Genomic DNA, 26,766 nt, shown 5'->3' with positions numbered 1-26,766 from the left:
TTTACAACAGTCAAGCCATTCAACACCATCCCGAAGAAAATAGGTTTTTGATTGATATCCCATGAATCCCGTTTAATATTCATTTTCATCACTGGCACAGAATGGCTATAGTGAGTACCATTTAGATTAGGGCAGCACGGTGGTGCAGCTAGGAGATTGCTGCCTCAACACCAGAGACCTGGGTTTGATCCTGACTTCGGATGCTGTCTGTTCAGTTTGCACGTTCTCTGTGTGACCGAGTGGCTTTCCTCTGGGTTCCTCCCACGTACCATAGACGTGTGGGTTTGGAGGTTAATTTTCTTCTGTAAAGTATGTGTAAGAAGTTGATGAGAAAGTGGGATAACATAGAACTAGTGTGAACAGGTGATCGATGGTCAGCGTGGACTCTGTGGGCCTGTTTCTATGTTATAATCTCTAAATTAAAAATTGCATTGCAGCCATAAAAAGGCTAATCTAAAAGTATCTCCTAAAATTTAAATCACTAGGAAGAAGAGAGGGCACCAGGCACACAATCACTAGCAAATTAATTTCCATCCTAACATGGAAATATATTGAGGTTCCTAGGAGACACAAGGAATTGGCAGACGCTGGAATCTTGAGCAAAACGTAAAAGTGCTGTTGGATCTCAGCAGGTCAAGTGGCATTGTGGAGGGAAATGGATTGCGACGTTTTGGATCGAAACTGTAGATGCTGCCTGGCCCACTGCGTTCCTCCAGCACTTGATGTTCCTTCATCATTATTGGGTCCAGATCCTGAAATGACCTGTTCAATAGCACATGGGAGTACTGTTACGCCGTTTCAAAAGCTGGCTCGCCACTACCTTCTCAATGGCAATATGGGATGAAGAACAGAAAGACCTCCAGTTTAAATTCCATTTGGAATATTGGAATAATTATCAAGAACTAAGAACCACAGAGAGTGGTGAATCTCTGGAACTCTCTGCCACAGAGGGTAGTTGAGGCCAGTTCATTGGCTATATTTAAGAGGGAGTTAGATGTGGCCCTTGTGGCTAAGGGGATCAGAGGGTATGGAGAGAAGGCAGGTACGGGATACCGAGTTGGATGATCAGCCATGATCATATTGAATGGCGGTGCAGGCTCGAAGGGCCGAATGGCCCACTCCTGCACCTAATTTCTATGTTTCTATGTTTCTAACCAGAAACATCACATATTTCTTTTCTCATGAGATGCTGCCTGGCCCGATGAATTTTGTGTTTATCTGAGATCTACAATAATTACTGGTCTTGGCACTGACATCTGGAGCTCCAAAACTAAATGGATTAAAACATTGAAAGTGCGCAGATTTTCCTCTTTTTCAAGTAGTTGCGATAATTTTGCTTTCTGAGGCCTATCTATCTGCCTGCCCTTCTGAGCGGGTTGCAGGAGATTTGACGACCTCTCGGCAACGTCAGGCAGCAGGAAAATAATCCCCTCCAATTGTGGCGCAGGATTACACACGCAAGTCAGCGGTTGTCCACCCGACCAATCAGCTGTTGGCGTTCAAAGTGATTGGAGGAGCGGCAGCCAATGGTGCTACGGTGATTGGCCGCTCTCTCCGTCCATTGGTCGGAGCGGGGGGGGATGTGAGTCACTGCGCTGGCGGTTGGAGCGGCGCCCGGCTCCCAGTGATTCGGCGCGCGGCCATTTTGAATGCGGCGGTGAGGAGCTCGCGCCGGGGGCGGGGCGGGGCGGGGCCGGAGGGGGCGGGGCTCTGATCTGCCGCTCGCTCGCTCCATAGCAGCCGCTGCAGTCCGGCGGCGCTTGTCAGCCTTTCAAACGCCTCTCAACACTGCGGCCGCTGAGCGTGAGGAGCTGCGTTTTTAAACAAATATAATAATAACTAAGAAACCTCCTTATATTAAAAAAGAAAGAAAAGTATCATGTCGGAGGAGTTTCAGTCCCCCTCCGTCTCGTCCTCCGCCCGTCTCGACGACATTATGGAAGACTCAACTCGAGAAGGCGCCGAGAAGGCCGCCGCCGCCGCCGACTCGCCGCCTCTCAAACCCGGGGCCGGCGATGCGCCCGTCTTCCCCCCCACCACTCCTCCGCCGGTGCCGGCGCCCAGGACCTTCGAGCCCGCAGACAGCTATGGCGGGAGCAGCGACGAGTCGCCCCCGCCTCTGCCCGCCAGGAGTCGGCCTGAGCCCGACTCCACCTCGGTGCCCGCTGCGCCCTCGGAGATGGCCAGGACGCGCCCAGAATCAATGGGTGAGTGTAAAGGGTCGGCCACACCTTGCCCCCGACTACTCAGGTGGGGGAGGGGTGCAACTAAAACTACTTGGATTAGGAGCAACTGATCTTGTAATTACATTTGAAATTACGACTTGCGTTTTAAATGTTCAAGAATTAATGCAGATAGAGGTCATTCGGCCCCTTGTTCGTGATCCATCTTTTATAGTTGAATCGGATTGATTTTTTAAACAAAAAACCACCTTCCTACACTAACCACTAAGTTCTTTGACTTCCTCTGTCAAACACAATCAGTCTTGACAATGTTGAGAGACTGACCCCCGCTTGGTTTCTATTTGGGAGAGAATTCTAACGATTCAGTAACTTCCACGTTGATGACTTTGATACCAAACATTAGTCGATTTGCAAAATTGCATACTTGGCAAAATAAAAATAAAAGTGCTACTCGGAGCGTTCGCTGCTAGATAGAGTAGATATAGTAAGGAGTAGATTGTGAACTTTGTAAGGGAATCATATAATATTTATGGATGAGAACGAATTTGCATAATGTTGGGGAAATTGCTGGAGTATGACTAATTGGATTACTCAAATACAAGGCAGGTCATCGAACTGTACTTTTGTATAATTCTGATGTGGAAGGTGTGGACGGTAAAGTATGCTTCATTTTGTAAAGAGTGATGCAATCTACTCGTTTCGTATTGTAAGGCGGGTAACAGAAAATGACGAAACCAGATATTTTTAGGCTAATGCAGATTTATTCCTATTCCTATTCCCATGGACTGCACAAGGGACCCTCCAATCTGTACGCGTCTTGTCAGCAGATGATTGACAATGTTATGGCCATTCAAAGACAGGAACTGATGACCAAGTACGCCATTCGCAGTATTGGGTGGGACTTCGATCTAGGTGTTGAGTTGAACATTCAGCCATTTGAGCTGGTTACAGTCACGGTAATAATGGGGTTGTTTCAATTTGTAATTCATGCTTCCGAAATGATTGTACGACAGCAGTTGACTCTTAATTGCTGAGTTGTTTGATCACTGTAGTTGCATTCGGCTTTTCTTCATTTGGCAAAACTTGTCATTACGCACAAAAGGAACATACTGCGCATGCTGAAAATCTGAAATGAAAATAATGCGTTATTTTCACCTCCTGATACGTTTGTCTCTTTCAAAACTGCGTGGAAGCAGCGACTCCAAATGACCACAAAAAATAATGCCACTCTACTTTTTTTCCGGTGCCGGATGAAAATGCCCTTGATGTGAACAAAATTAAAATACAAATGAAGGTGAAGGTACGACGACAGTTAATTACGCTGGACATTTCCGCAGAGCTCAAATTAAGTTAAATTCGGGTTCATTTCACAAATACGTCATATTCCATGAACATACTGACTTTTCTGTCCTACTTCGTTCATGGTTTCACACGTCTTTCATTTTGCAAATTGAAGAATCACGATTTTAGCTCTCTGTAAATGAGTCATTAATGGCTGTTTATTTTCAAGTTGACTTATTCTGCATTCTTTATTAAATAGCATTCGAGAGCCTGTGGAATCTGTCAAATACATTAAAATAAATCTATGGTTTCTAATATTAACCATTAAAAATTTGAAGCAAATGGGTGATTTAGCGTCAATAGGTAAAATAGGATTTCAGGATACGGCGGTCTTGTAAGATTATAAGACATGGGGGCAGAATTAGGCCATTTGGTCCATCGAGTCTGCTTCCCCACTGGCTGATTTATTTATTTTCCCCTCTCAACCCCATTCTCCTGCCTTCTCACCATAACCTTTTACGACCATACTAATCAAGCACTATCAAATCTCTACTTATAAAAACACCCAATGACCTGGCCTTTACCGTCTTATGTAGCAATGAATTCCACAGATACACCAACCTCTGGTTAAATACATTTCTCATCTCCATTCTAAAGGCAAGTCCTCTTATTCTGAATCTTTTCCTCCTGGTCCTAGACCCTCCCACTACTGGAAACATCCTCTCCACACCCACTCTTACCAAAGTCTTTCATTATTCAATGGGTTTCAATGAGAGTTCCCCCTCATCCTTCTAAATTCCAGCGAGTAGAGGCCATCAAATGGTCTTCATGCTCGCAATATTTCGAATGTGGTCTGACCAGCGCCTTATCAAGCCACTGCAATGCATCTTTGCTTTTACATTCTAGTCATCTCGACATGAATGCTAACATTTCATTTGCTTTCCTTAATACTGACAGCCTGCAAACTAACCTTTTGAGAATCCTGCCCCACCACTCCTAGGTCGTTTTGCATCTCCTTGCACCTCCAATTTCTGAATTCTCTCCCCATTTAGAAAATAATCTACATCTTTATTCTTACCGCCAAAGTACACAACCATCCACTTTGGTACGTTGTATTTCATTTGCCACTATTTTGCCCACTCTCCTAACCTGTCCAAGTCTTCCTGCAGGCTCCCTGCCTCCTCAACCTTTCCTTGTACCATCTGCAAACTTGGACAAAACTATCAATTATTTTCACTGATTTCTAGCACTCCCAGTTGCTGCTCATAGGTGTTTGGATTTTGGTTGTGATATTTAAGTTCGATCCTGGCAGTATATTTTTCAAAAGTTTTGATTGAGTAGTCTTCAATTGGCAAATTCATGGTTTGTTTATAAAATCCCTAAATATTTCTCACCATCTTGGGCAAATTAAGATGGGCACCTAATACTAGCCTTGACATTGATGCCCATACTCTTGTAGTCTACTGATCTATTGTTTTCACCAGGTCTAATATCTTCTGTTTGTCACATTTTATTTAATAACACTCCTGTGAAGTTCTAAGTGTTGTAATGTTAGAAGGGCTCATTCAATTTGTCATTTTTGTTAAGTTTTGGTTTTTGTAAACTAATGCATGCAGAAGTTATGTCTATAGATGTATTACGATTTCACTGGTATCCTGCATTTATTAGTTAATTTGGGAACTAGTGAGTGTGACTAAATGGCTAGAAGAAGCAATTACATGATTAAAATTCAGGTTTGCGGTAAATATTGAAGTGGTAGGGCCAAAGACAACCATGTGCCACTGATTTCTGTATACAGGATCCCTTTATCTGAATATTTACAGGCAACAAATTTACAGGCATCATCTTGTAGATGCTGCCTGCTGTTGTACATTATTTTGGTGTTTGAACTGGTGACATTGATCTTAGAGGTGTACAAAATCATGAGAGGAATAGATCCGGTCGACGCGCCATCTCTTGCCCAGAATAATGGAATTGAGAACCAAAGGACATAGGTTTAAGGTGAGGGGGGAGGGGGGTGGGGGAAGATTTACTAGGAACCTGAGGGGTAATTTTTTTCACGCACAAAGTGGTAGGTGTATGAAACGAGCTGCTGGAGGAGGTAGTTGTGGCAGGTACTATCACAGCGTTTGATAAACATTTAGATAGGTACATGAATTGGACAGATTTAGATCGATATGGGCCAAACACAGGCAGGTGGGACTAATGTACATGGGACATGTTGGCTGGTGTGGGCAGGTTAGGCCAAAGGGCCTGTTTCCACGCTGTAAGACTACGACATGAATTTGGTGCAACTTAACTAAGCTGCTTTATTCTGGGTAGTGTCAAACTATTTGTATATTGTTGAAGAGCTAAGATTTATTTTCCAATTGCACTTGTGGAATTGTGCATTTGAGGTGGTGGAAATGAGAGGCTTTTGAGAGTTTGAATCATTTGTCACTGGATACCCTTGCATATGTTTTTAGTTTCATTAACCTTTCAATCAATATTGACACTTAATGGGTTGGTGCAAGAGGGTTTGGTGATGGTGGTTATCAAGAGCTCTGGCTCTTGGTGATGATACTGCGTATATTGGTCCTCGCTTGATGCCCTATTTAATCTAATGTGATGTTACAGTTAGGGTGGTGCTTGGCTCGGGAGAGCAGGGGCTTCTGCTTAGTAATTCATGGCCTTTGATTCATGTTGTATGAATTTCAATCTTGCTACATTAAAGACAGATTATTCGTAGCTCAGATTAAGCAGTGAATGGTTAAATCATCCGGTTTTAATCATCCTGCTTGAGACACTTTCAATGTAGCTGACTGTAAATTCAAACATGAATGATTGTCTCAGACAAAATGTGTCTTGACCAGGCACTATTCTTATCTGAATATTGATCTGTAGTTATTCAACAGGGCTGTTGCTTAACTTTTTTTCCTGTTGCCAGCCAGGCAACCGTGGCAGCTTTTTAGGTTGCCAAATGACAGTTTAGATCGTCATTTAAGATGACTTGCATGACGCGTGCGATAATGTGCTCGGACGAAGTGCGTAGTTACCAGTCGGAATTACACTCAATGAAGCATTCACATATTTCTTTCAAATAAAGTCACAAACTAAACATATTCACCAATCAAGACATGATATATCCCACAATGACATGCAGCAAAATTATAATACAGTATCTCAACTCTTTTTACACATTGCAATGAATGCAATTTCTATTAGTTCTTTCCACTTCCAAACTAAAATGTGGTTGGATTATTCAGCGTATGATCAACCTGTGTCAATAAATCCTGGACCATGGTAACATATATGCTTAACCATGCACACTACAGATTGATGCAAGCATGTTTTCTGTGAAGGACTGAAAATTACCATAACATGGCCATAGCATGGGTCGTTATTGCTATTGGTACAGAAACACTCGCTTCCCACATAATTTATCCACAACAAAATATACAGGTTGCAAGGAAATTTCTATAGGCATTTTATGATAATAGCTGTTAAAACCGACCATACCCATCTGACAGGTTAAACATTACACTGAGATGGCCAAAGGACATATTTGGTAATATATTTAAAGGTGTCAAGACGCCACATTACCGGACATTCAGATTAGATGTACGTGTTGTGAATAGCAATGAAGGTACCCAGTTTGTAAGCACCAGATTAAAAAAAAATTATTGATAAACGCTGTTTCCATCATTCCCACTTCAGAATTAACGTTAAAATTTCAACTGAAATATCTCCGGACCAAATTTGTGATGTATATGATCGACTGTAGAAGTAAAACCTGGATAAATCCAACGTATAGTTGTGAATGTTGCTCATTAAATAACTACAGTACTGCTACGCCATATTAAGAGCATTGATTTGCCGTTAAAATGAATTCTATAATAACATGTCAACGGTAGCAGTGACAATCGAACACTGCGGTTTTAATGTTTCACGTGTTCACAATTTAATGAATCCATCTTTATGGACTAAAACAAATAATAACATTGGGAATTAAAACACATTTGACTGCATTCCGTTATCAACATAGTCAATGTTCGCTCTGAAGACATTTCCAGCACAATAGGGTCAGGGAGGGGGTGTGTGTGAATCAGTGGTGGGGGTTAGAAGGCAGTCGGTGCAGAATGGATGGATTGAAGCAGGTGAATTAGTACGTGTTGGTTGGAGTAAGTAAAATTGTGAGGGGAGAGCAAGGGGGATGTCGGTGGTGTTGAATGGGGGGGGGGGGGGTTCAGTACAGGATGGATGGGGATAGACAAAAGTGCTGGAGGTACTCAGCGGGTGAGGCAGCATCTATGGAGCGAAAGAAATAGGCAACGTTTTGGGTCGAGACCCTTCTTCAGACTGTTCCCCCCATTCTTCTTGAATGGGAGGATCAGTACAGAATGGTTGGGAGGATCAGCACAGAATGGATGGGAGGGGGAGATCAGCGCAGGATGAATGGGGGTGGGGGGGTGGGTCAGTACAGTGTGGATCGGAGGGATCTCTACAGGATGAATGCGGGGAAGGTGCAGGATAAATGGAGGGTGGGTCAGTACGGGATGAATGCGTGGATTAGTACAGGATGGATGGGGGATCAGTACAGGATAGATGGAGGAGAAGTGCAGGATGGATGGGAAGGGGGATAAGTACCGGATGAATTGGGGAACCAGTGTAGGGGACGGGGGTGGCAGACGAATCAAGGCGAGGTGGATAAGGCGATCAGCGCAGGATGAATAGATGGGGGGGGGGGGGGTAGATGAGGAGGGGAGCACAGGGGATGTCAGTGAGGACTGAATAGAGGCGGGAATGGGGATCAGTGCGGGATGGAGAGGAGGGGTCCCAGGATAAGGGGGGGGTGGAGGGGGCGTACAAGAGAGAGAGGGGAGGCGAGGTGGGAAGGAAGGAAGGTCAGCGCTCCTCGGACAACATCACCCCGCTGCCTTGGCCGTTGGGATCTCCTCGCCTCGCCTCCCCTCCGCCAGCCAGCAAGGTGCGGGGCCGAGCGGTGCAGCTCAAAGATCATGTAGCTATAGAATCTTTGGTGCAGCTGCTTCAGAAGGGTCGGAGCGAATGACGGGCCCCGCGCAGCAGCAGCGGCTCCATCTCCTCCCTGATAGCGGCCGCTGTTTGCAAATCCGCTAATGGCGCTTTGTTTTGAAAGCGGCGTTAGCGGAATTGCAAGCAGCGGCCCTTATCAGGGCGGGAGGAGGAGGAGTTGGAGCCGCTGTGCGGGGCCCGTCATTCGCTCCGAACTTTCGTCACCCCGCACCTAGTATCTTTGTATCAATGTACCTAGTACCAATACAGCCGTCGCCGACACAAAACACGCGTTCCTTTTCTCCAGAGATGCTGCCTGACCCGCGGAGCGACTCCAGTTTTTTGTGTGTATCTTCGGTACAAACCAGTATCTGCGTGCCAAGCCGGGCAAAATGACTCGGCGTTTAGGTTGCCCGGCGCCACTTTGGGTGGTCAAAGGCACCCGGGCAACCGCTAATTTCTATATCATACAATGACTATGCTACACGTATTTGTGAGATGAAGTGTGATTCCCACAATCTCAATATCATAAAGATACTACGTCTAGTTTTGCATGTCACAAATGAGCCCAACAAATGGAGGAGGAAGAAAACTTGATACTTAAATGGTATTCCGGGTATTCAGAAATATTCCAACTTTTAATAATTTATCTGTTGTAAAAACAAATCAAAACTAAAAATGTAGGGTGAAATAATGATACAATTAATAAGTTTGCAGATGGCAGGAAAGCTGGATGTGTTGATACTGAGGGCTTCTTTAGGCCGCAGGATGGTACTGATCAGCTGATAAAGATGGGTAGATCAATGTCTGACAGAATTAAATCCTGAAATGCGATATCCTGCAATTTGGGAGAACTAATAACAGAAGGCCAAACAAAGGCCAATGAATAACAGGGCACTAGAGGGCATCTTGTACTTCCGGTGGCGCTGGTGCCAGCAGCCTCCACCTACAGCCCGGTATCTTTTTGTTTTTTTGTTTATTTAGTTATGCTAAAAGTGTATTTTTTTGTGTTTTTTGGTGTTTTTATGTGGGGGAAGAGGGCACGGTGCGGGGGATACCGTACTTCAGCCGCTTCCTGGTGAGGACGCGACTATTATTCGAGTCGCGTCCTCGCTCCCCCCCCCACAGCGGCCTACCTACCTGGATTGGCGCGGCCTTTCCTGTCGGGATCGACCGGAGCTCCAGCAGCGGCGGGACAGCGCTGGAACATCGCGGGGCTGACGATGCCTTACCGGGGGTCGCCGTCTGGAGCCCGGAGTGCTGGACCTGCTGCACCAACATCATAGAGCTGCGGTTTGCAGAGCTCCCAACGCGGGCGGCGCTGATGGACAGCGTGGGGTCCTGCGACTCTGCCAAGCTCGGCCTGTGGACTCAGGAGCTGCAGACTCCGGCAGCGGGAGGCGGCTGATCAGAAGGTCCGGGCCGCTGAGGATGAAAACCGTCGGGGTTCGGCGTGCGTTCCACCAGCCCGGCGTGAGGGCCTGAACATCGGGCCACCCGGGGCGGCGACTGCGGGTGCTCGGAAGGCCCCGACCACGGATGGACACGGAGGGGAGGCTGGCTGGACTATGGTGCCTTCCTCACCTGGGTGCCATTTATGTTATGTTGTGTTGTGGACTTTCTGTGTTTGTGCTTTTTTTTAATTATTAATTCAATTTCAATTTTATTTTTAATATAAATCATTATTTATTTATTATTTATTTTTATTATTTTTCTTGTGATTTTTTTTAACGATACTGCCTGTACGGGAAATTCATTTCGTTGTCTCAAAGTGAGGCAATGACAATAAAATTTGAATACAAGAATACAATAGAGGTAAGATAGACTGGGTTTGTTTTCCCTGTAGGCTGTGGGCCGAGCATCAAAAATGTGTCTAGAAATCCATTTTCGTGACCCACGTCACGGAACTACATGAAAATTTCCACAGATTTAGATGAAACTAGACCAATGGCAGTTGGGTCTGCTCCCCCAACGTAGCCGTTCCCTACCCGCAGCCCCCATGGGAGACGTGGCCCTCGAACTGAAGCCGTTCTTGAAAGGCCGAATTAAATGGCATCTCTTGAGGTTGAAATGCGGGCGCCAGCAGCCGTTATGGTCGCTGGCCGGCAGGAGGCGACAAAATGAGTGAGTGGGGGGGGGAGAAGGATTTGATTAAAAACGTGTACTTAAAGGCGACGAAATGTAATGAGGAGCGGATATTTAGAAAGAAAAGCAAAATCTCCACCGAAATGGAAAAGACCTGGGAGATTGAGCGTCTGGATTCGGCCTGGCAGTGAATCAAAGGAAGAAAGTAAAAGGATCCATTCCGATTGGACATCTGCGAGCATCGGCCATTCCGATTGGACATCTGCGAGCATCGGCCGTTCCGATTGGACATCTGCGAGTATTGGGCACGAATCAAAAGGCAGAATGGCAGCCAGTCGTCAGGCACAGAGTTTTATAGATATATAGATATAATTGAGAAGGATGTCATAACTCGTCAGTGCTAAAAGCTGCACATTAATTAATTAAACTAATTAGAAAACGAGATCGGGAAAGTAAGCGCCATCAAGTGGCCAATGCTCATATTACACCATGGGCAGCCTATTTCCGTGTTGGAGTCCATTTAAACTATATATTATTATACCTATATATATATGACGTAAATATGACTGTAATATATAGAATGAAGTATAATTGTTATATAAAAATAATATGATGAATATAATTGTGAGTGTTTTTTTAATGACACTGTCGCAGAGGTCCTCCTCCTGAACCAGCCTAATTAATGGGTGAGGGCAGTTCTTGTGGGTTCCTCCCTTTACTGAATCCCACTGACTTCCAGTGTGTAGAGTGGGGGTCACGGCCATAGTGGGACTGAGGCAGTTCCATGCTGGGGGACAGTCCTGCAAGGCATCTTCCAGTCGCTTTAATAGGAAATTTAATGAGAGTGCAGCAGAGGTCCCATGTTTTAAGGGCTCATGAACCTGCCTAATTAAACGGTCAGGACATATCCTCTGGGTTCCCCCATTTACTGAACCCCACTGACTGCAATAGTGGGGAGAGTGGGGGTAACGGCCATAGTGGGACTGGGGCAGTGCCAGGCTGGGTGACAGACCTGTAAGAGACCTGTCTTATTTCTGATGTAAATGTCACATCCTGACCAAGAATCTAATGCTCTGATGTTTGCTCGATGAGTATTCATTTTAAGCTACAATGAGCCGATGGTGCCTTTGCAAATGAGGGCTATGACCTTTAACCTAAAATAACCCTAAAAGTGTTGCATTGTTTGAGTATCTGTAGCTTGTGTGTGTGTCTGTATACCCGTCAAACGTGTATCTGTGCATGTAAGTATGTATGTATGTGTGGATGTATGTATGTGTGAATGAATGGTTATTGCGAACCGTGCAGAGGTGTTCGGCGAAGCGATCGCCAAGCCTACGCTTGGTCTCACCGACGTAGAGCAACTGACATCTGGAGCAGCGGATGCAATAGATGAGGTTGGAGGAGGTGCAGGTGAACCTGCCGCACCTGGAAAGACTGCTTGGGTCCTTGAATGGAGTCAAGGGGGGAGGTAAAGCGACAAATGTAGTATTTCCTGCTGTTGCAAGAGAAAGTGCCCGGAGAGGGGTACTACCTTCGATTGTCTACCTTCGATTTCCCGCATCTGCAGTTCCTTCTTAAAATTGATGAATATTATAGGAAAGATGTTGAAACAAAAGTCTCTTATGACGTCGACGCCGCTTCTGCATTTACTGAGGGATTATAGTCAATACAATACAATACAATTTATGTGTCACTTGAACCTCATAGTAGCAATGTTACAAAATTTTGAGATTTTAAAAATCAAGTCTGCAATTTATCCCATCAGATAAAGCACAAAAAGAAGTTTAATTTGACACCTAATTCACTTTCATATCTCAAGTATTTAAAAAGTTATGGCCATTTTCATAGTCGGAAATTAGCATCTTGTTCCCTATTGATTTTCTGTGGACATAACAAAAAAGCTGTGATCGAGGACAGTCAAAAGCCCATAACTTTCTTAAAAATTAAGAGAACTGAATGCTGGTTTAGAACGTTCACATTGCGGTGGATTTGTGCCCTCAAATGCCCAGAAAAATACTGCGGGATATAATGGGGCCAAAATGAGCTACTCGCAACATTAAACTTTGTATAAAGGGATATTAAGAAGCCCTTTTTAATGTAAAAAAAAAAACAGCCTACCTTCTGTTGTCCCCTGTATGAGATCCAGCCGGTTGCCGGCGGTCGGGGGTTTAGAGGTTAATTTTTAAACTACTATAACAACTAGATAAAGCCCTTAAAAGTAATAATAGCTAAAGCGACGGAATCTTCCAGCGATTTTTCGTTAATAATTAACTAGGCTGAACATTCTCTATTTGAACAGCCTAGGGGATATCGCGTTTTAAACCCGCCCCCCCTCTAAACGGCGCCAAAATCGTGCACACGGGCTGGGACAGATTTTCAGTGACGCTTCAGGTAGGCCTTGCAACATACCTACTCATAGAGGGTCAAATGAAATGTTGTTTCTGTAGTCATACACACAAGAAAAAAAGACCCAAGACACAACATAATTTACACAGACATCCATCACAGCGCATCTCCTCGCTGTGATGGAAGGCAAAAAAACTTATCTCTCCCCTGCACTCCCCATTCCCCTCCCGATGTCAGAGTCAAAGCCCCCGGCGGGCGATGGCAATTGTCCCGCGGCCATTAACGCCGCGCCGGGCGATGCAAGGCCGAGCTCCGGGTCTTGTTGTTAGAGCCCCCGGCGGGCGCTAGCAAAGTCCCGCAGCCGTTGAAGCCACGCCGGGCGATGTCAGGCCCCGCTCCAGGTACTCCTCGACCCCGCGACTCGGGCGGGAGAAGTCGCCGTTGCGGAAGTCCCGAAAAGCGGTCTACCAGCAGGGACCCGGGCTCCCGATATTACTGTCCACCGGACCTGCGGTAAGCCTCCAAATCTCCGAGGGTCGGGTCGCAGCAGCGCGCCACCACAGCTCCACCCGCTCCGAACTCGGCCAGGTCCGTGATGGTGAGTAGGTCAGCAGCTCCGCAACTGGAGCCCCAGGTCGTTCCTGCTGGAGGCCGCTCCACGTTGCAGCCCCAATGACAACGGAGACCCGACAGGGGAAAGGTCGGGTTCTCCGTGCAGGGGAAAGACTTAAAAAGTCCCCCCCCCCCCCCCCCCCCCCACACACACACACACACATACATACAAAAAAAAAAAAAAAAAAACTATATTCAAACGGGACAAAAAATAACAAAAAGACAGACGGACTGCAGAGGCTGCTGCGACATGAGTTGAATATAATGCATGGACTCCCAGCAGAAGTTTAAACATATAGAAATCAAGTGCTGTAAATGTATTTTTTATATCTCTGCGTGAAATGTAACAGTCATGTATATTTGCATATTCTAACACAATCTTGTAGAGTTAAAAAATTTAAATAGAAATTATAATTTGTAGAAGTGTCTTTTTCAAGCAAGTTCGAGCATGAAAATTGTCTACAAAGCTATTGTCAGCATCTGCAGTTCCTTGTGTCTTATGTGTTTAATTAACTGAACTTGCTCAGCTCTTTACAAGAACAAAATATTACTTGGACCCTTTGAAAATAACTAGTGAGTCTAGATTGAGGTCTAGATCTCCTACATTAGGGCCATCTGTGATCATATGGTTTTATTGCTTCCCCTGCTGAATTGCTGTCTTTTCTTTTTCAGACGAACCCTTTTTTTCTCCCTCTGTTACACCTGAATGTGTCATACAGCCTGCAGGCAAGTTCCTTTTGCTTTCCTTTATTCTGAACTGCATCTTCTTCTGACCACGTGATTATAGTCACTTTTTAGAGGCTTTATTCATTGGTGGTTTCCTGACTTTTGTTTTGGTCTTTTTATCTTTCATACCTTGAACACATGCAGAATATGACTGAAAATGATTTTATTTCCAACTGCTGGCACAACATCATCCGTCTTGACTTCTTAACGTCTCCACGCCTATTACCCACTCCAATCTCACCCCCTCTGAATGCATAGCCTTCTGCTCAAAGCAACAATCCCAACTTTGTTATCAAACCAACCGTTGTAATCTGGCAGACTGACCTCTACCGTGCTGCGGCTAGGTGCTAGCTCTCGGACATCTCTGGTCCATGACCCCACAGACAAAAAACTCCAGGTCATCATCCCCCAAACTGTTATCGATCTCATCACCGCTGGCGATCTCCCCTCCACAGCCTCCTGCCTTTTATAGCTCCCCAGCGTTGCACTGGCCGCTTCTATCTCCTTCCAAAAATTCACAAACAGGACTGTTGTGGCAGACTTAATGTTTCTGCCTGCTCCTGTCCTACAGAAATCGTCTCCTAATTCCATCATCGCTCCTTCTCCTCCTGTCCAGTCTCTTCTAACCTACAAATGGGGCACCTTGCACGCCCTTCAACTCTTCAATAACAGTCCATTTTTAAGCATTCCATTGCCTCAACTAGACATCCGGTCCCTTTACATCTATTACATCTCCATCCCCCACCAGGAAGGTCTCCGGGCCCTTCAGCTCTTCCTGACCCAAAATATCACCTATACGTGTCCTTCAGAGTTGCTGCCTGACCTGCTGAGCTACTTTTGATTAAACACTTGAGTTCTGTGTTCAGCCATAGCGTTGACACTACTTAAATATGATTCTCAGTCCTAAGACCAGTGGAAAAATTATTTTGAGCTATTGATGGCAGTACTGTTGGTATTCTCAGCAGGTGGTGAATTGGTTGGGGGGGGGGGGGGGGGGGGGGTGGAGAGAGATATGGTAATTTATAGATCTGTCATGCTCGGTACTTGGCAGTAATTTGTACTTTTTCTGCATTAGATTGGCCTGATTTTTTTTTTAAATCTTTTACATGGATTTATTTATTTTATAATGTATCTTTCTGTTTCAGATTTTGGCAAATTTTAATCTTTTCTTGTAGCTATTTTGCTAATTTGTGGTCACGATCATCATCTGCCATGTTTCTTGAAGTTCAGGAAATCATATCACTTTAGATTTTTGGTATACATGTCCATCAGCCATACTCTACTAATTTTTGTTTTTAGAATATAATCTCACTATCCAAACTACTACACTTAAAATACTTAAACTAACTACACTTAAAATGTAATATAGCTATAAATAGTAAATATTCAGATGCCCATGAAATGTTGCTTATCATCTTGCATCTGGACTCCAGTGCTGTCTTAGGTTTACCCAATGAGGAGCGAAATTGACCATGCAGTGTGCATAATCTATATACGTAGATGCACTGCTGTGTGTTGCTGCTCCAATTGAAGTGACCTACCTCCATGCTCAAAATTGTTTTAGGGAAGCGAAGGATAGACAAAGCACAAAATTTAAAGTATAAAAAGGTAACGTCATAAGCATGGAAAGATCGGAAAATATCTAAGTGGTGATATCGTCATAATTTGGCTTGTCCATTGTAAGGTGTATGTATGATATTAGTAAATTGGTGTACCTATTAGTATGTACAAGCAAATACAATGTATGTGAAAATTATAGGAGAAAACTAAGGTTAGTGCTTTTGTGTTGCTGCTGAGTCAGTATTCAGAATAAATAAATCTTGGGTTTTTTTTGTCTGATGTGGCAATATGTTAAATTGGTATTCTCGAGCTCTTGATCCTATGTACTAAAGTAGGTATTAGGATAGTTTAGTTTATTTTGGTACACAGTAGGGTAGTTTAGTTTGTTATTGTCACACACACTGAGATGCAGTGAAAAACGTGTTCTGCATTCTATCCAGTCAAATCATACCGTACATGAGTACAATCATACACGAGTGAAAAGATTGCAAAGTAGATCCTTTTCTAGCTTAGTACGCATAGAATCAGCATGTTCCACTTCCACCGTACAAATTTTCACATCTCTGGTTTATGAAACGTCTGGTCTTGTCCTCGGGGCATTTGGTTTCAAGTAGGGTCTGGAAGGGTCACCTATTAGCAATGTTACAAAATTTTGAGATTTAAAAAATCAAGTCTAATTTATCCCATCAGATAAAGCATAAAAAGAAGTTTAATTTGACACCTAATTCACTTTCATATCTCAAGTAATAAAAAAGTTATGGCCATTTTCATACTCGGAAATTAGCATCTTGTTCCCTATTGATTTTCTATGGACATAACAAAAAAGCTGTGATCGTGTGCTGTCAAAAGGCCATAACCTTCTTAAAAATTAAGAGAACTGAATGAAATTTTCAGTTATCGTAGATTGAACTATTCTGAAACAAACATAAAATAATCTAACTTGGATGACCTGAAATTAAAGCATATAATTAGTTAGTTACCCAAGTGTAGCTAATTTCAAACTTCAATTACTAGATCTAAACATCTATCCATTTCTTAATAAATGATTAACGTTTTTAAATAGCCCGTGTCCAAATAATATTCATAAATAATTCACAATAAAACATGATTTTAAAATCTCATTTACATTAATTTATAGGCCAAATGGAAGGAATTTAGTGTTCAATTGCAGTAAATTAAAGTCCATTTTAAATCAGCTTTCTAGTGGGATCCTGTGAACGCGCTGGTTTAGAACGTTCACATTGCGCTGGATTTGTGCCCTCAAATGCCCAGAAAAATACTGCGGGATATAAAGAGCCCAAAATGAACTACTTGCTGTAGAAAACTTTAAATACAAGGTTCTTAACAAGCCCCTTTTAATGTAAAAATAAGGTACATACCTTTAATTGTTTGCTTTATAAAACCCTGGGGCTGCGAGAGGTTGCGGGTTTAGAGAGTGATTTTTAAACTACTATAACTATTATACAAGGCCATAAAAACTAATAATACCTTTTGCGACGGGGTCTTTCAGCGATTTTTCGTTAATGATTTACTAGGCTGAACATTTTCGATTGCAACAGCCTAGTAAAAATCGCGTTTTAAACCTGCCCCCTCTAAACAGCGCCAAAAACGCGCACACGGGCTGGGGCAGATTCTCAATGACGATTCATGTAGGTTTTGCAACATACCTACACCTATTCCTTCTCTCCAGAGATGCTGCCTGTCCCGCTGAGTTACTTAGCATTTTGTGTCTATCTTCAATTTAAACCAACATCTGCAGTTACTTCCTACACATGTAATTTCTTATTTTCTTACTCTAATGCTGTCCTGGCAGCATTAAATTGATGATGGGGTCGACCTAGCCCAGAGCTGTCGGTTCTTTTCACTGCCTCTGTGTAGCTGCTGCAGGTCGTGTTCTTTCTACTTGCACACGCACTCCCCAACGCGGTCGTCATATCCCAAACTGACTACTAACTTTAGGCCTCTTTCTGAGGGCTCAAAAGATGAGCTGGTGGACAGTTCACAGCCACAGACTTTCCCCGTCATATTCTTCTGTCATCTTGAGACCTTTGCTTCAATTTATTGCATTATATTTATTAATTTCTCTGGGTACTTCTGTTGAGTTTATTTTTATGCTAAAGTTATGATTGCAGAAATTGCGTGACAGCGATATCATCTTTTGATAATCTATTGTCTGTTATCAAAAACATTATCAGAATATGATATATTCCCAATCTTACCTCACAAGAGTTGCCTCCTTTTCTGAGATTCCCAACCTAGAAAGAGTTGCTTCCCATTCTGTTCCATATGGTATATGGCATATGGTATATATACCATCACGGTATGGTACAGCAGCTGCACTGCTGCGGACAGGAAAGCACTACAACGGGTGGTGAAAACCGCGCAGCACATCATCGGTGCCCCGCTCCCTGCCATGGATGCCCTCCACCGAAAACGGTGTCTGAGACGGGCTGGGAAGATCATCAAAGACCCCTCACACCCCAACCATGGACTGTTTGCCCTCCTCCCATCAGGGAGGCGGTACAGGAGCCTCAGGTCATGTACCAGCAGGATGAGGAAAAGCTTCTATAACAACACAATCACACTGCTGAACTCGGAGTCCCGACGATAGATTTCTCTGGTCCCTCCGTCCCCCTTTGTTTAATCATTCTGTATTTCCTGATTATTCTGTATCTTCTCTCTTCTATTTTTTTCTTGTTTTTTTTTCTCTTTATGTACAACTACTACGGACTGACGCAAAACTGCATTTCGTTGTACTGATACTTGTATTTGTGCGATGACATTAAAGTTGAATTGAATTGAATACCCTCCTTAACCAACTATTTCCGGCATCTCAACAAAGATATTGGGATTAAAATTGTATTTTAGCTACTCATTAAATTACTAGTTATAATCTTGGTACTTGTTTTGGTTCTGGCAATGAAGCTGGGCAGTCTGCTCACGTACCAACGCCACAGTATCCATTGAGTCATTGTTGTGCAGTGCCTGCAGGATGTTACATGCTGACCGCTGCCTGATTGGACTTGTGGGCAAAGGTGTTGGTCTTGAGGAACTTTTTTACATAGTACAGGTAGTGTAGCAATGTCCAGCTGACTGGCACATTGCATGGCATTGGTGCCAGGCCCATCCTTAACAATGCTGGGGACTTCAGCAGGTAATGACACTTGGTGTCCATGTGCTTTGGCTCGGTCTGATGCAGCCATTGGCGAAGGTGACCATCAGGATGTGGGCAATTTTGGGCACTCTTTTGCCCCCTTTGTGTGCAGACATGTGCATTGTGACCCATCGGTTCGCTCCACTTTAATCCCTAGAGGAGCAAGGGATGGGCCATCCTTGTGCCAAGTATAGGAGCTTGGAGAGCAGCTAACATCTATTTTTGTTATCTATTTTTCCCAGTTATCATACGGGAGTGTTGTTTCCACAGTTCCAAATGTAACTTCACCCTGGCTATCTGTTCCAGCCAATTGTTGCATGCCTTGGCCCCTCTGAACCAGATACCCAGCACCTTTGGGTGCCTTCACCTGATGGTGAAGGGGACGGAAGATCGGTCGGGCCAGTATTGCAGAGCATGGCATCGCTCTCCCTACGATTGACGCTGGATCCCGATGCCAACTCAAAATGGTCACAGATGCTGATCAATCTGGGGATCTGAGCAAAAGACGACAACATTGTCCACATATAGGGAGGCTTTGATCTGAGTATCCCCATTGTCTGGAGATGACACCCTTCATGTCCTCATCTCTTCCCCCCCCCCCCCCCCCCCCCCGAGAAGTTGGGTGGTCATGTTGCAGTTATACAAGATGTTGGTGTGGTCGCATTTAGAGTATTGTGTTCATTTCTGGACACAATGTGATGAGAACGATGTTGTCAAGCTGGAAAGAGGATTTACGAGGATGTTGCCAGAGGTTGAGCAGGCTAGGACGGACTTTATTCCTTGGAGCGCAGAAGGATGAGGGGTGATCTTGTAGAGGTGTGCAAAATCACGAGAGGAATAGATTGGGTAAACATACAGAGTATCTTGTCCACAGAAACAAAATCGAGAATCAGAGGACATTGGTTTACAGTGAGGGAGGAAAGATTTAAACGGAAGCTGATGGGTAATTTTTTCCACACACAGATGGTGGGTGTATCAAACAAGGTGCTGAGGGAGGCAGTTGAGGCAGGTACTATCGCAAAGTTTTAGAAACATTTTGGTACATGGATAGACCTAGAGGGATATTGGTCAAAAACAAGCAGGTAGCACTAGTGTAGATGCGACATGTTGGTCGGTGTGGTCAAGTTGGGTCGAAGGGCCTGTTTCCACGTTGTATGACTATGATTCTATGGCTCTATTCCTCTTTCCAAATAGCAGCATTGAAGAAGGGTTTCGGCCCGAAACATCGCCTATTTCCTTCGCTCCATAGATGCTGCTGCACCCGCTGAGTTTCTCCAGCATTTTTGTGTACCTTCGATCTTCCAGTATCTGCAGTTCCTTCTTGAACAGCAGCATTGGTTGGGATTTGTATAACTGGAAACAATTTTGATGGACCAGCCCATTGTCTACAACTGCCAGTATTCACATTTTCTTGGTCCTCTGGACCAAGAAGAGAAACTGCAAGGTCGACTGGGTTTTGAACAGTACATGCGGCCTTTGGTTGCTTTCAAAGGCAGTTACTAAATTGATCTGAGCCTGACAGTAATGACTTCAAGTGGATTTTATCTAAATTTAATCAAACCAATACAAAAACAAGCAAAATTAAAAATACAGTGACTTAATCAGGTAATTTAGACAGCATGGTGATACGGCAGTTTAGTTTGGAGATACTGCGTAGAAACGGGCCCTTTGGTCCACGCCGACCGTTGATCACCCAGACACTACATCTATTGTACACACTAGGGACAATTTACAGAAGCCAATTAACCCACAAACATGCAAGTCTTTGGAATGTGGGAGGCAACTGGAGCACCCGGAGACAAACCCACATGGTCACAGAGAACATCAAAAACTGTACAGACTGAGAATTCAGACATAGTCAGAATTGAACCCAGGTTTCTGGCACAGTAAGGCAGCAATTCTACTGCTGTGCTATTCAAAATCGTGTTAGTAAGTTAATTGGTACTTCAAATTATCTTAGTTTGGATAAGTAATAAATTAATCGAAGGGGTGGGGGGGGAAGGGTAGGTGGCGGCAAGAGTGTTTGGAAATGGGACTGAAGGGTTTGTTCTGTGGGAGCTGACATGGACCAGAAGAGCCAAATAATGGCCTCTTAGTGTCATAATTGAGAAGGTATTTATTTTTCCATAAGGGGCGCATCCATTTATATTTATGCAGTTTTGGTTTGTACTGTTTCTCCCTTGTGTAAATCTGAAGGCATGGATGTGAATGCAGCTAACCTTGCATCTTTGCACTGCTGCTGAAATAATACTTTGATAATTAACCTCAGCTTGTTTTGGGCTTGTATGTTTCATTGGATGTCCTAAACCTGGTATCAAACTGTTAATTTGCAGTTCCCTGTGGAACCACCAGCTGCAGGCAAGCTCATTTCTGGCCAATAATTTTTTTTTGCTGTTCATGGAGAAAAGTCAATTACAGACTTGTTCAAGAATGAATTTTTAAACATTTTGACAGCAGCCACTGGAGGCCTATGTACTACCCAAAGCTCAGTTGACTTTGTTGGTGCCCCTCTGGTCCAAAGGATCAGCTTGTTTACAAAATGGTTTCCTGCTGAAGAATAAATTATAGCTTATGAGATAAGAGATGCCATATCGCTTAGAGACACCATTTCAACATTGAATATTGATTGGTGGGAATGGGATTGTATTGAACAAATGTAGTAATATAAAAAACGAATCCATTACATTTCAAAAGAGTCATCATAAACATGATTTATTGTTTGAGATTTATTTGGAAATTTCAACGGAAAGATTCTGCTGCGTTTCTCAAACATCCACTGAAGTTGCCAAATTGCCACTTTTCATTGATTATAAATTCAATGGTAATGATTTGCAGAGTTAACATGTTCCAATTTGTCCACTGGGTAAAAATTTCAGCTGAGTTCAAGTATGTGAAACTTGAATGACCAGATTAGTTTTCCAACTGATCTTGTTAATCTTGAAATCAGATTTCCCAAGAGTATGGTGAGCACATCAAAAAATAATCAGAATGGGTTAGGAGGCAAGTGAGTGTGGGGACTTGACGGTTGAAGTACTGTTAAGACACGAGAAGTTTGGAAGGAGTCCGTTCAGATTTTAAATGAAGGTATAATTTATTAGCAGTTATGCAGTTTTAAACACTCAAAAGGTGAATTGAATACAGCCATTTGGGTCAGATGTAGTGGTCCTTTTAAAGAATTGAAAAATACTGTTAAAGTTTATGTGAAAATATATATAACAGTCAATTAAAACCAATACTTTTCATTTCCTTTCCATCCACAATCACAGACTTTTCTATCAACTTGAAAGATCAGCCATCTAGCGGTGAACCTGTGAGCCCACAGGATGCTGCAGCTGTGCATGTTGAACCTGTTCCTGTCTTCTCTATATCCTCCTTTTCTTCTGATTCTGTTACTGAATTAACAATGTCTGCACAAGCAGTCCACGCTGATGATGTTATGCAAACTGAAGTTCCTGCAAATACAATTTTACCTTCAATTTCTGGTTTTGTGGAAAATACAGTGGATAGACAAGCAGCAGACAATTTAGAAATGGCTGACACTCATGCTCAAGAGGCACAGGTGAAGCCAGCGATAAGAAAAGCATCAGAATTAGACACGCTAATTTCTGTTGATGAATGTTCAGTTCAGTACAATGAACAGCAGTGTGTGGAGTCAAATGAAAGTGAACTTAAAAGGACTATATCTTTGCTTGAAAAAACAATGAATGAACAAGACACAGTAGATAAGGAAGGACTTGTGATAAACAATAAGAACACAACCATAGAAAAAATTGAATTGGCGAATAAAAGGGATGATGAGTTGGGACCTCATTTAGACTTAATATACGAGAAAAAAGCAGGTGCGTTACCTTTAAACAGAATTGTTGAGGAAAATGAATCCATGCATGGCATTTTCGGTTTCAAAGAGCAAACAAAACCAACAGACAGTGGTCTCAACTTTTGTTATGGACACCCTTTAGAAATAAAGGAAAGGAATGAGCTGAATTCTCGTACAGCTGCTACCAATGATGCCAATAAAGCCAGTACTAATGTACCCGCAATGTCAGAGAGTGCTGTGCTTCAAGATCACAATTTTTTGGACATTCTACATGGTACTGAAAAGAAAACTATAGCTAAAGGAAATGTGAAGCTAGATTATACAGATGTGGACTCTCTTTTGGAATTGTCGGAACAAGATGGCAAACTGTCACCAACTGAAACATATTTTGCTCTTTCACAAATTTCAGTTGAAGATGAACCTCAAACATGCATTTCTTACGCTGCATTTGATTCATCCGACATGTTAATGTCTTCACAGTCTGACCACTTCAGCCATGAAATTATTTCTGCATATGATGCTACTTCTAGAGGAAAAACTGAATGGAAAGAAACCTCAAAGTTGCCATTACCTTCAACTGTCCTCGAGTCAGAAGTGACCACAAAGGATGAAGATGAAGCAAAACCTCTCTCTCCAATAGATTCTAGAAACAAACTAGTTTCTAAATTAGATGCAACATCTGCTTCTGAAATGAATTCACAAATAAATTGTGGTTTAGCAGTTGTGCCAGATCAGTTAATAAAAACTGATATTTTGGCTGAAGATATGACCTCGGAACAAACTGCTCAAAATTTTGTGCTAGACCAATCGCAAGCAATCTCGCAAATTGAGTTGTGTGAGGTGGCTGTAGGTGTTGAAACATCAGAGTTGTGTGAGGTGGCTGTAGGTGTTGAAACATCAGAAGATTTCTTTACAATAGAAACAACACAATCTACGCCAGAGGTGCTCAAACCTTTTGAACCACTACTGTCTACCTTAGAACAGTGTACTATAGGCATATCTGAAGAAGTACAGGGTCTATCCGACCAGCCTGTAAAGACACCAAGTCGTACAGATACAGGTGATGTTGAAGTTATCACAGATCCTAGGTATGTGAAAGTACAGTCTCTTGCTCAAAATGAGAGTAAAGTGCATCCTGTGTACGCTTCTATGTATGATGCTGCAAGTAGCACTCCAGAAGTAACAAAAATACAGCATTTGTTTGAGGATCAGAAGATTGTGCAAAATAGCGTTAGTGAGGATCCTGTAGTCGGCCTAGAGCAAATTCCAATTCTTCAAGAATCAAATTTATCACAGCACCTGTTTAGTACCAATAAAGAGTCGGTAATTAAAGATGAGGATCTCTATAAACGTTCAGGATACAAAGAGTCAAATATATCTCAAAGTACAAATAAATCAATAAATGATTCCATTAAACAAGAATTAATATTAAGTAAGTTTGAGGAAGAGACTTGCACTCCAACATCACTTACTCCAAAACAAGTCTCAGCAAACGCATATGTAACAGTGAAAAGACAAGATGTGGCTTTATGCAATGAAATTATCAGCATCAAATTTGAACCAATAATGGAAGCTTTGGGTGATTTAACAGAGGGAATGAAGCCTTTTGAAAAAATGATGACTGATTACAAACAATGTTCACTTAAAACGCCATCACTCCAAGATCAAATTGAAACTCCCATGCTAATTAAAAATGTAACTCAAGATGATCTGGCTGGCTCAGTAAAGGTTACAGACAAAATCATGTTAGAAATTATGCCAAGCCTTCAGGAAGCTTCTGGAGAATTGCTGTCCAGTTTACACATGAAGGAGAAGTGTGCTGAATCTATTCATTCTTTGATTGAAGATATTAATACAACAGTCCCACCATCAGTGTTCAGTGCAGATCTTTTAACTGTTGATAAAGGGCATCCTCTACAAACTTCTGCTGAAGAGACTTGTTTGAATATTTCCCAGCCGGTTACTTCGCCGCTTGCTTTTTCACAGGATAAATTTCCAGAAGGTTGGGAAAATCTTAGTGAAATGAATATTAAAACTGGCCATTCAGAAATATTGGAGGATGCACAGGGAGAGATGATGCCTGTTGCTTCATTTGCCTTGAATGAGGAAGTAGCAAAAGCTTCAAAGGAGGTTGTTTCAAAAATCTTAGAAACCAGTGTTGCATTAACAGAAGTGCTAGGAGAGAAGGAAGGAACCAGACCAATGTGTGTACCACAGCAGGAAGCAGAGATCGCCTTTATTGTTGAAGATGATGACATAAGGAAGAAAAGTATTCCTGTTGCATTACTGATGCCTGACTTGACAATTGGTGCCAGAAACACTGGCATACCGGGAGATTCTGCTGATGCTGTTATTGCAGATATTTCAGTAAAGCAGGACAAAAATTCAGGTAACAATATGTGTGCATTAATTGCCAGCTTCACAAATGCATCTTCATCTGTAGTTAGTTTCATCACATTTACATGAATTGCAAAAGTGCTCACATTTTTCTGTTTGTTCTTGGTCATGCTTTTAATTGCACGGTTTTGTGAAATATCATTGTCCTTTTGTGGGTGATTTGTTTTTGAATCTAATGTTCATGTTCTTTACGATGCTTGATTATTCAGTTTTTGATTGATTACTTGCATTTTCAAATGACATCAGTGAAATTTTAATTTAAGTAGACTTTCCTGGATTGCATAAATATAACTTTCCTAGATGTAGGATTAATTTGAAACAATACCATCTCTAAAATTATAGTTATAATATTTTCTTATATTATAATATGGAACAATGCAGGAGCGTGCATTGAAAGAGAATGGGGAAGATTTAATTGATCAGTCATCATATTTAGCTTTCTGCATTCTTTTGAGTAGAAAATCTTCAGATTTCAGAGGCATTTACACCATGAGTGTATCAACAATCCCAACCTTCCTTAACCGTTAAATGCGTTAAATTATGCAAAATATATTCTCATTAATTTGTTTCTTATTGCGTCGTTTTACTATTTTTATTTCACCTTTGTCCTTTAAATTAAGCTGTCCAGAATTCATAGCCTTATGTATTTATCACAAACTTATCATTGATCTCAGACGTAAGGCACAACCCAAGACCCCCCTACTCATCTCAGGCGAACCCATATCCACCACTGACTCATTCAAATTTCTTGGCACTCATATAAGCAATAACCTCAAATGGAAAATCAATTCAGATCACATTTATAAAAAAGCCAACCAAAGACTTTCTGCGCCAGCTCAAGAAGTTCAGAGTGAGGAAACATCTCCTAATCCGATTTTACACAGCCATCATCCAAAGCATGCTCACTTCATCAATAACAGTCTGGTACAGCAGTTTAGACACTCACTCCCGTAATAAACTACAGCGCATTGTCAACAAAGCATCCAAAATCATCAGCACTCCCCTCCCATCAATAGAATCACTCAATCTCAAACGGTCCGTGTCACGGGTAAAGATCACTCAATCTCAAACGGTCCGTGTCAAGGGTAAAGAAAATCATTTTTGATCCCTCCCACCCAGCTCACCACATCTTCCACCTGCTGCCGTCAGGAAGGCGCTACAGCTCACTGCCCGCCAAAACATCACGATTTAAAAACAGTTTCTATCCACATGCAATTCGAATTCTGAATGCTCTATGACAACATCACATAGCCACCTCGTGCATGTACTGTACACTGTATGTTGTTGTTTTTATGTTACGTTTGACGGGAATCAGCCTATCAGCCTTGTGTATAACATCCTGTACTGAACCTGAATTCCACCATCTTGACTGTGTGGTCATTAAATAATCTAATCTAATCTAATCTAATCCTAAACATCATAGTCTTACAAGCCCTGTTTTTTTTTTGCAGTCTCCAAAAACTGTTTCAGTCTCACCAGGACGTAAATTAAAATATATCCACCTGTTTTCCAGCTTCAGTACTGATGTTGTCCTCTCCACTCAGTTTTTTTAAAGAATTAGTTTGAGCTTATTAAATTTATAAATTGCACCT

At 42.7% G+C, this 26,766-nt stretch overlaps 1 protein-coding gene across 4 annotated transcripts in view; it reads left to right on the top strand.

Annotated features, from left to right (window-relative positions):
* Positions 1-1,703: 1,703 nt before the first annotated feature.
* The window catches only part of rtn4a (reticulon 4a), a 63,115-nt gene continuing 38,052 nt past the window's right edge, over positions 1,704-26,766 (top strand). Inside the window, exons 1-4 of one of the 4 annotated variants that reach the window (XM_055639841.1) lie at positions 1,705-2,207; positions 14,193-14,246; positions 22,227-23,627; positions 23,664-25,166. In XM_055639841.1, coding sequence (XP_055495816.1) covers positions 1,880-2,207; positions 14,193-14,246; positions 22,227-23,627; positions 23,664-25,166 — 3,286 coding nt within the window. In that variant the 5' untranslated portion in view covers positions 1,705-1,879. Of the gene's footprint in view, positions 2,208-14,192; positions 14,247-22,226; positions 25,167-26,766 lie in introns of all 4 variants that reach the window. The other 3 variants (XM_055639840.1, XM_055639842.1, XM_055639843.1) reach the window with 3 other exon arrangements.

The sequence above is a fragment of the Leucoraja erinacea genome, chromosome 8 (assembly GCF_028641065.1).
Source record: "Leucoraja erinacea ecotype New England chromosome 8, Leri_hhj_1, whole genome shotgun sequence".
Lineage (NCBI taxonomy): Eukaryota > Metazoa > Chordata > Chondrichthyes > Rajiformes > Rajidae > Leucoraja > Leucoraja erinaceus.
Note: the sequence above shows the minus strand (reverse complement) of the source record. Positions and strands in the feature narration are given on the sequence as shown.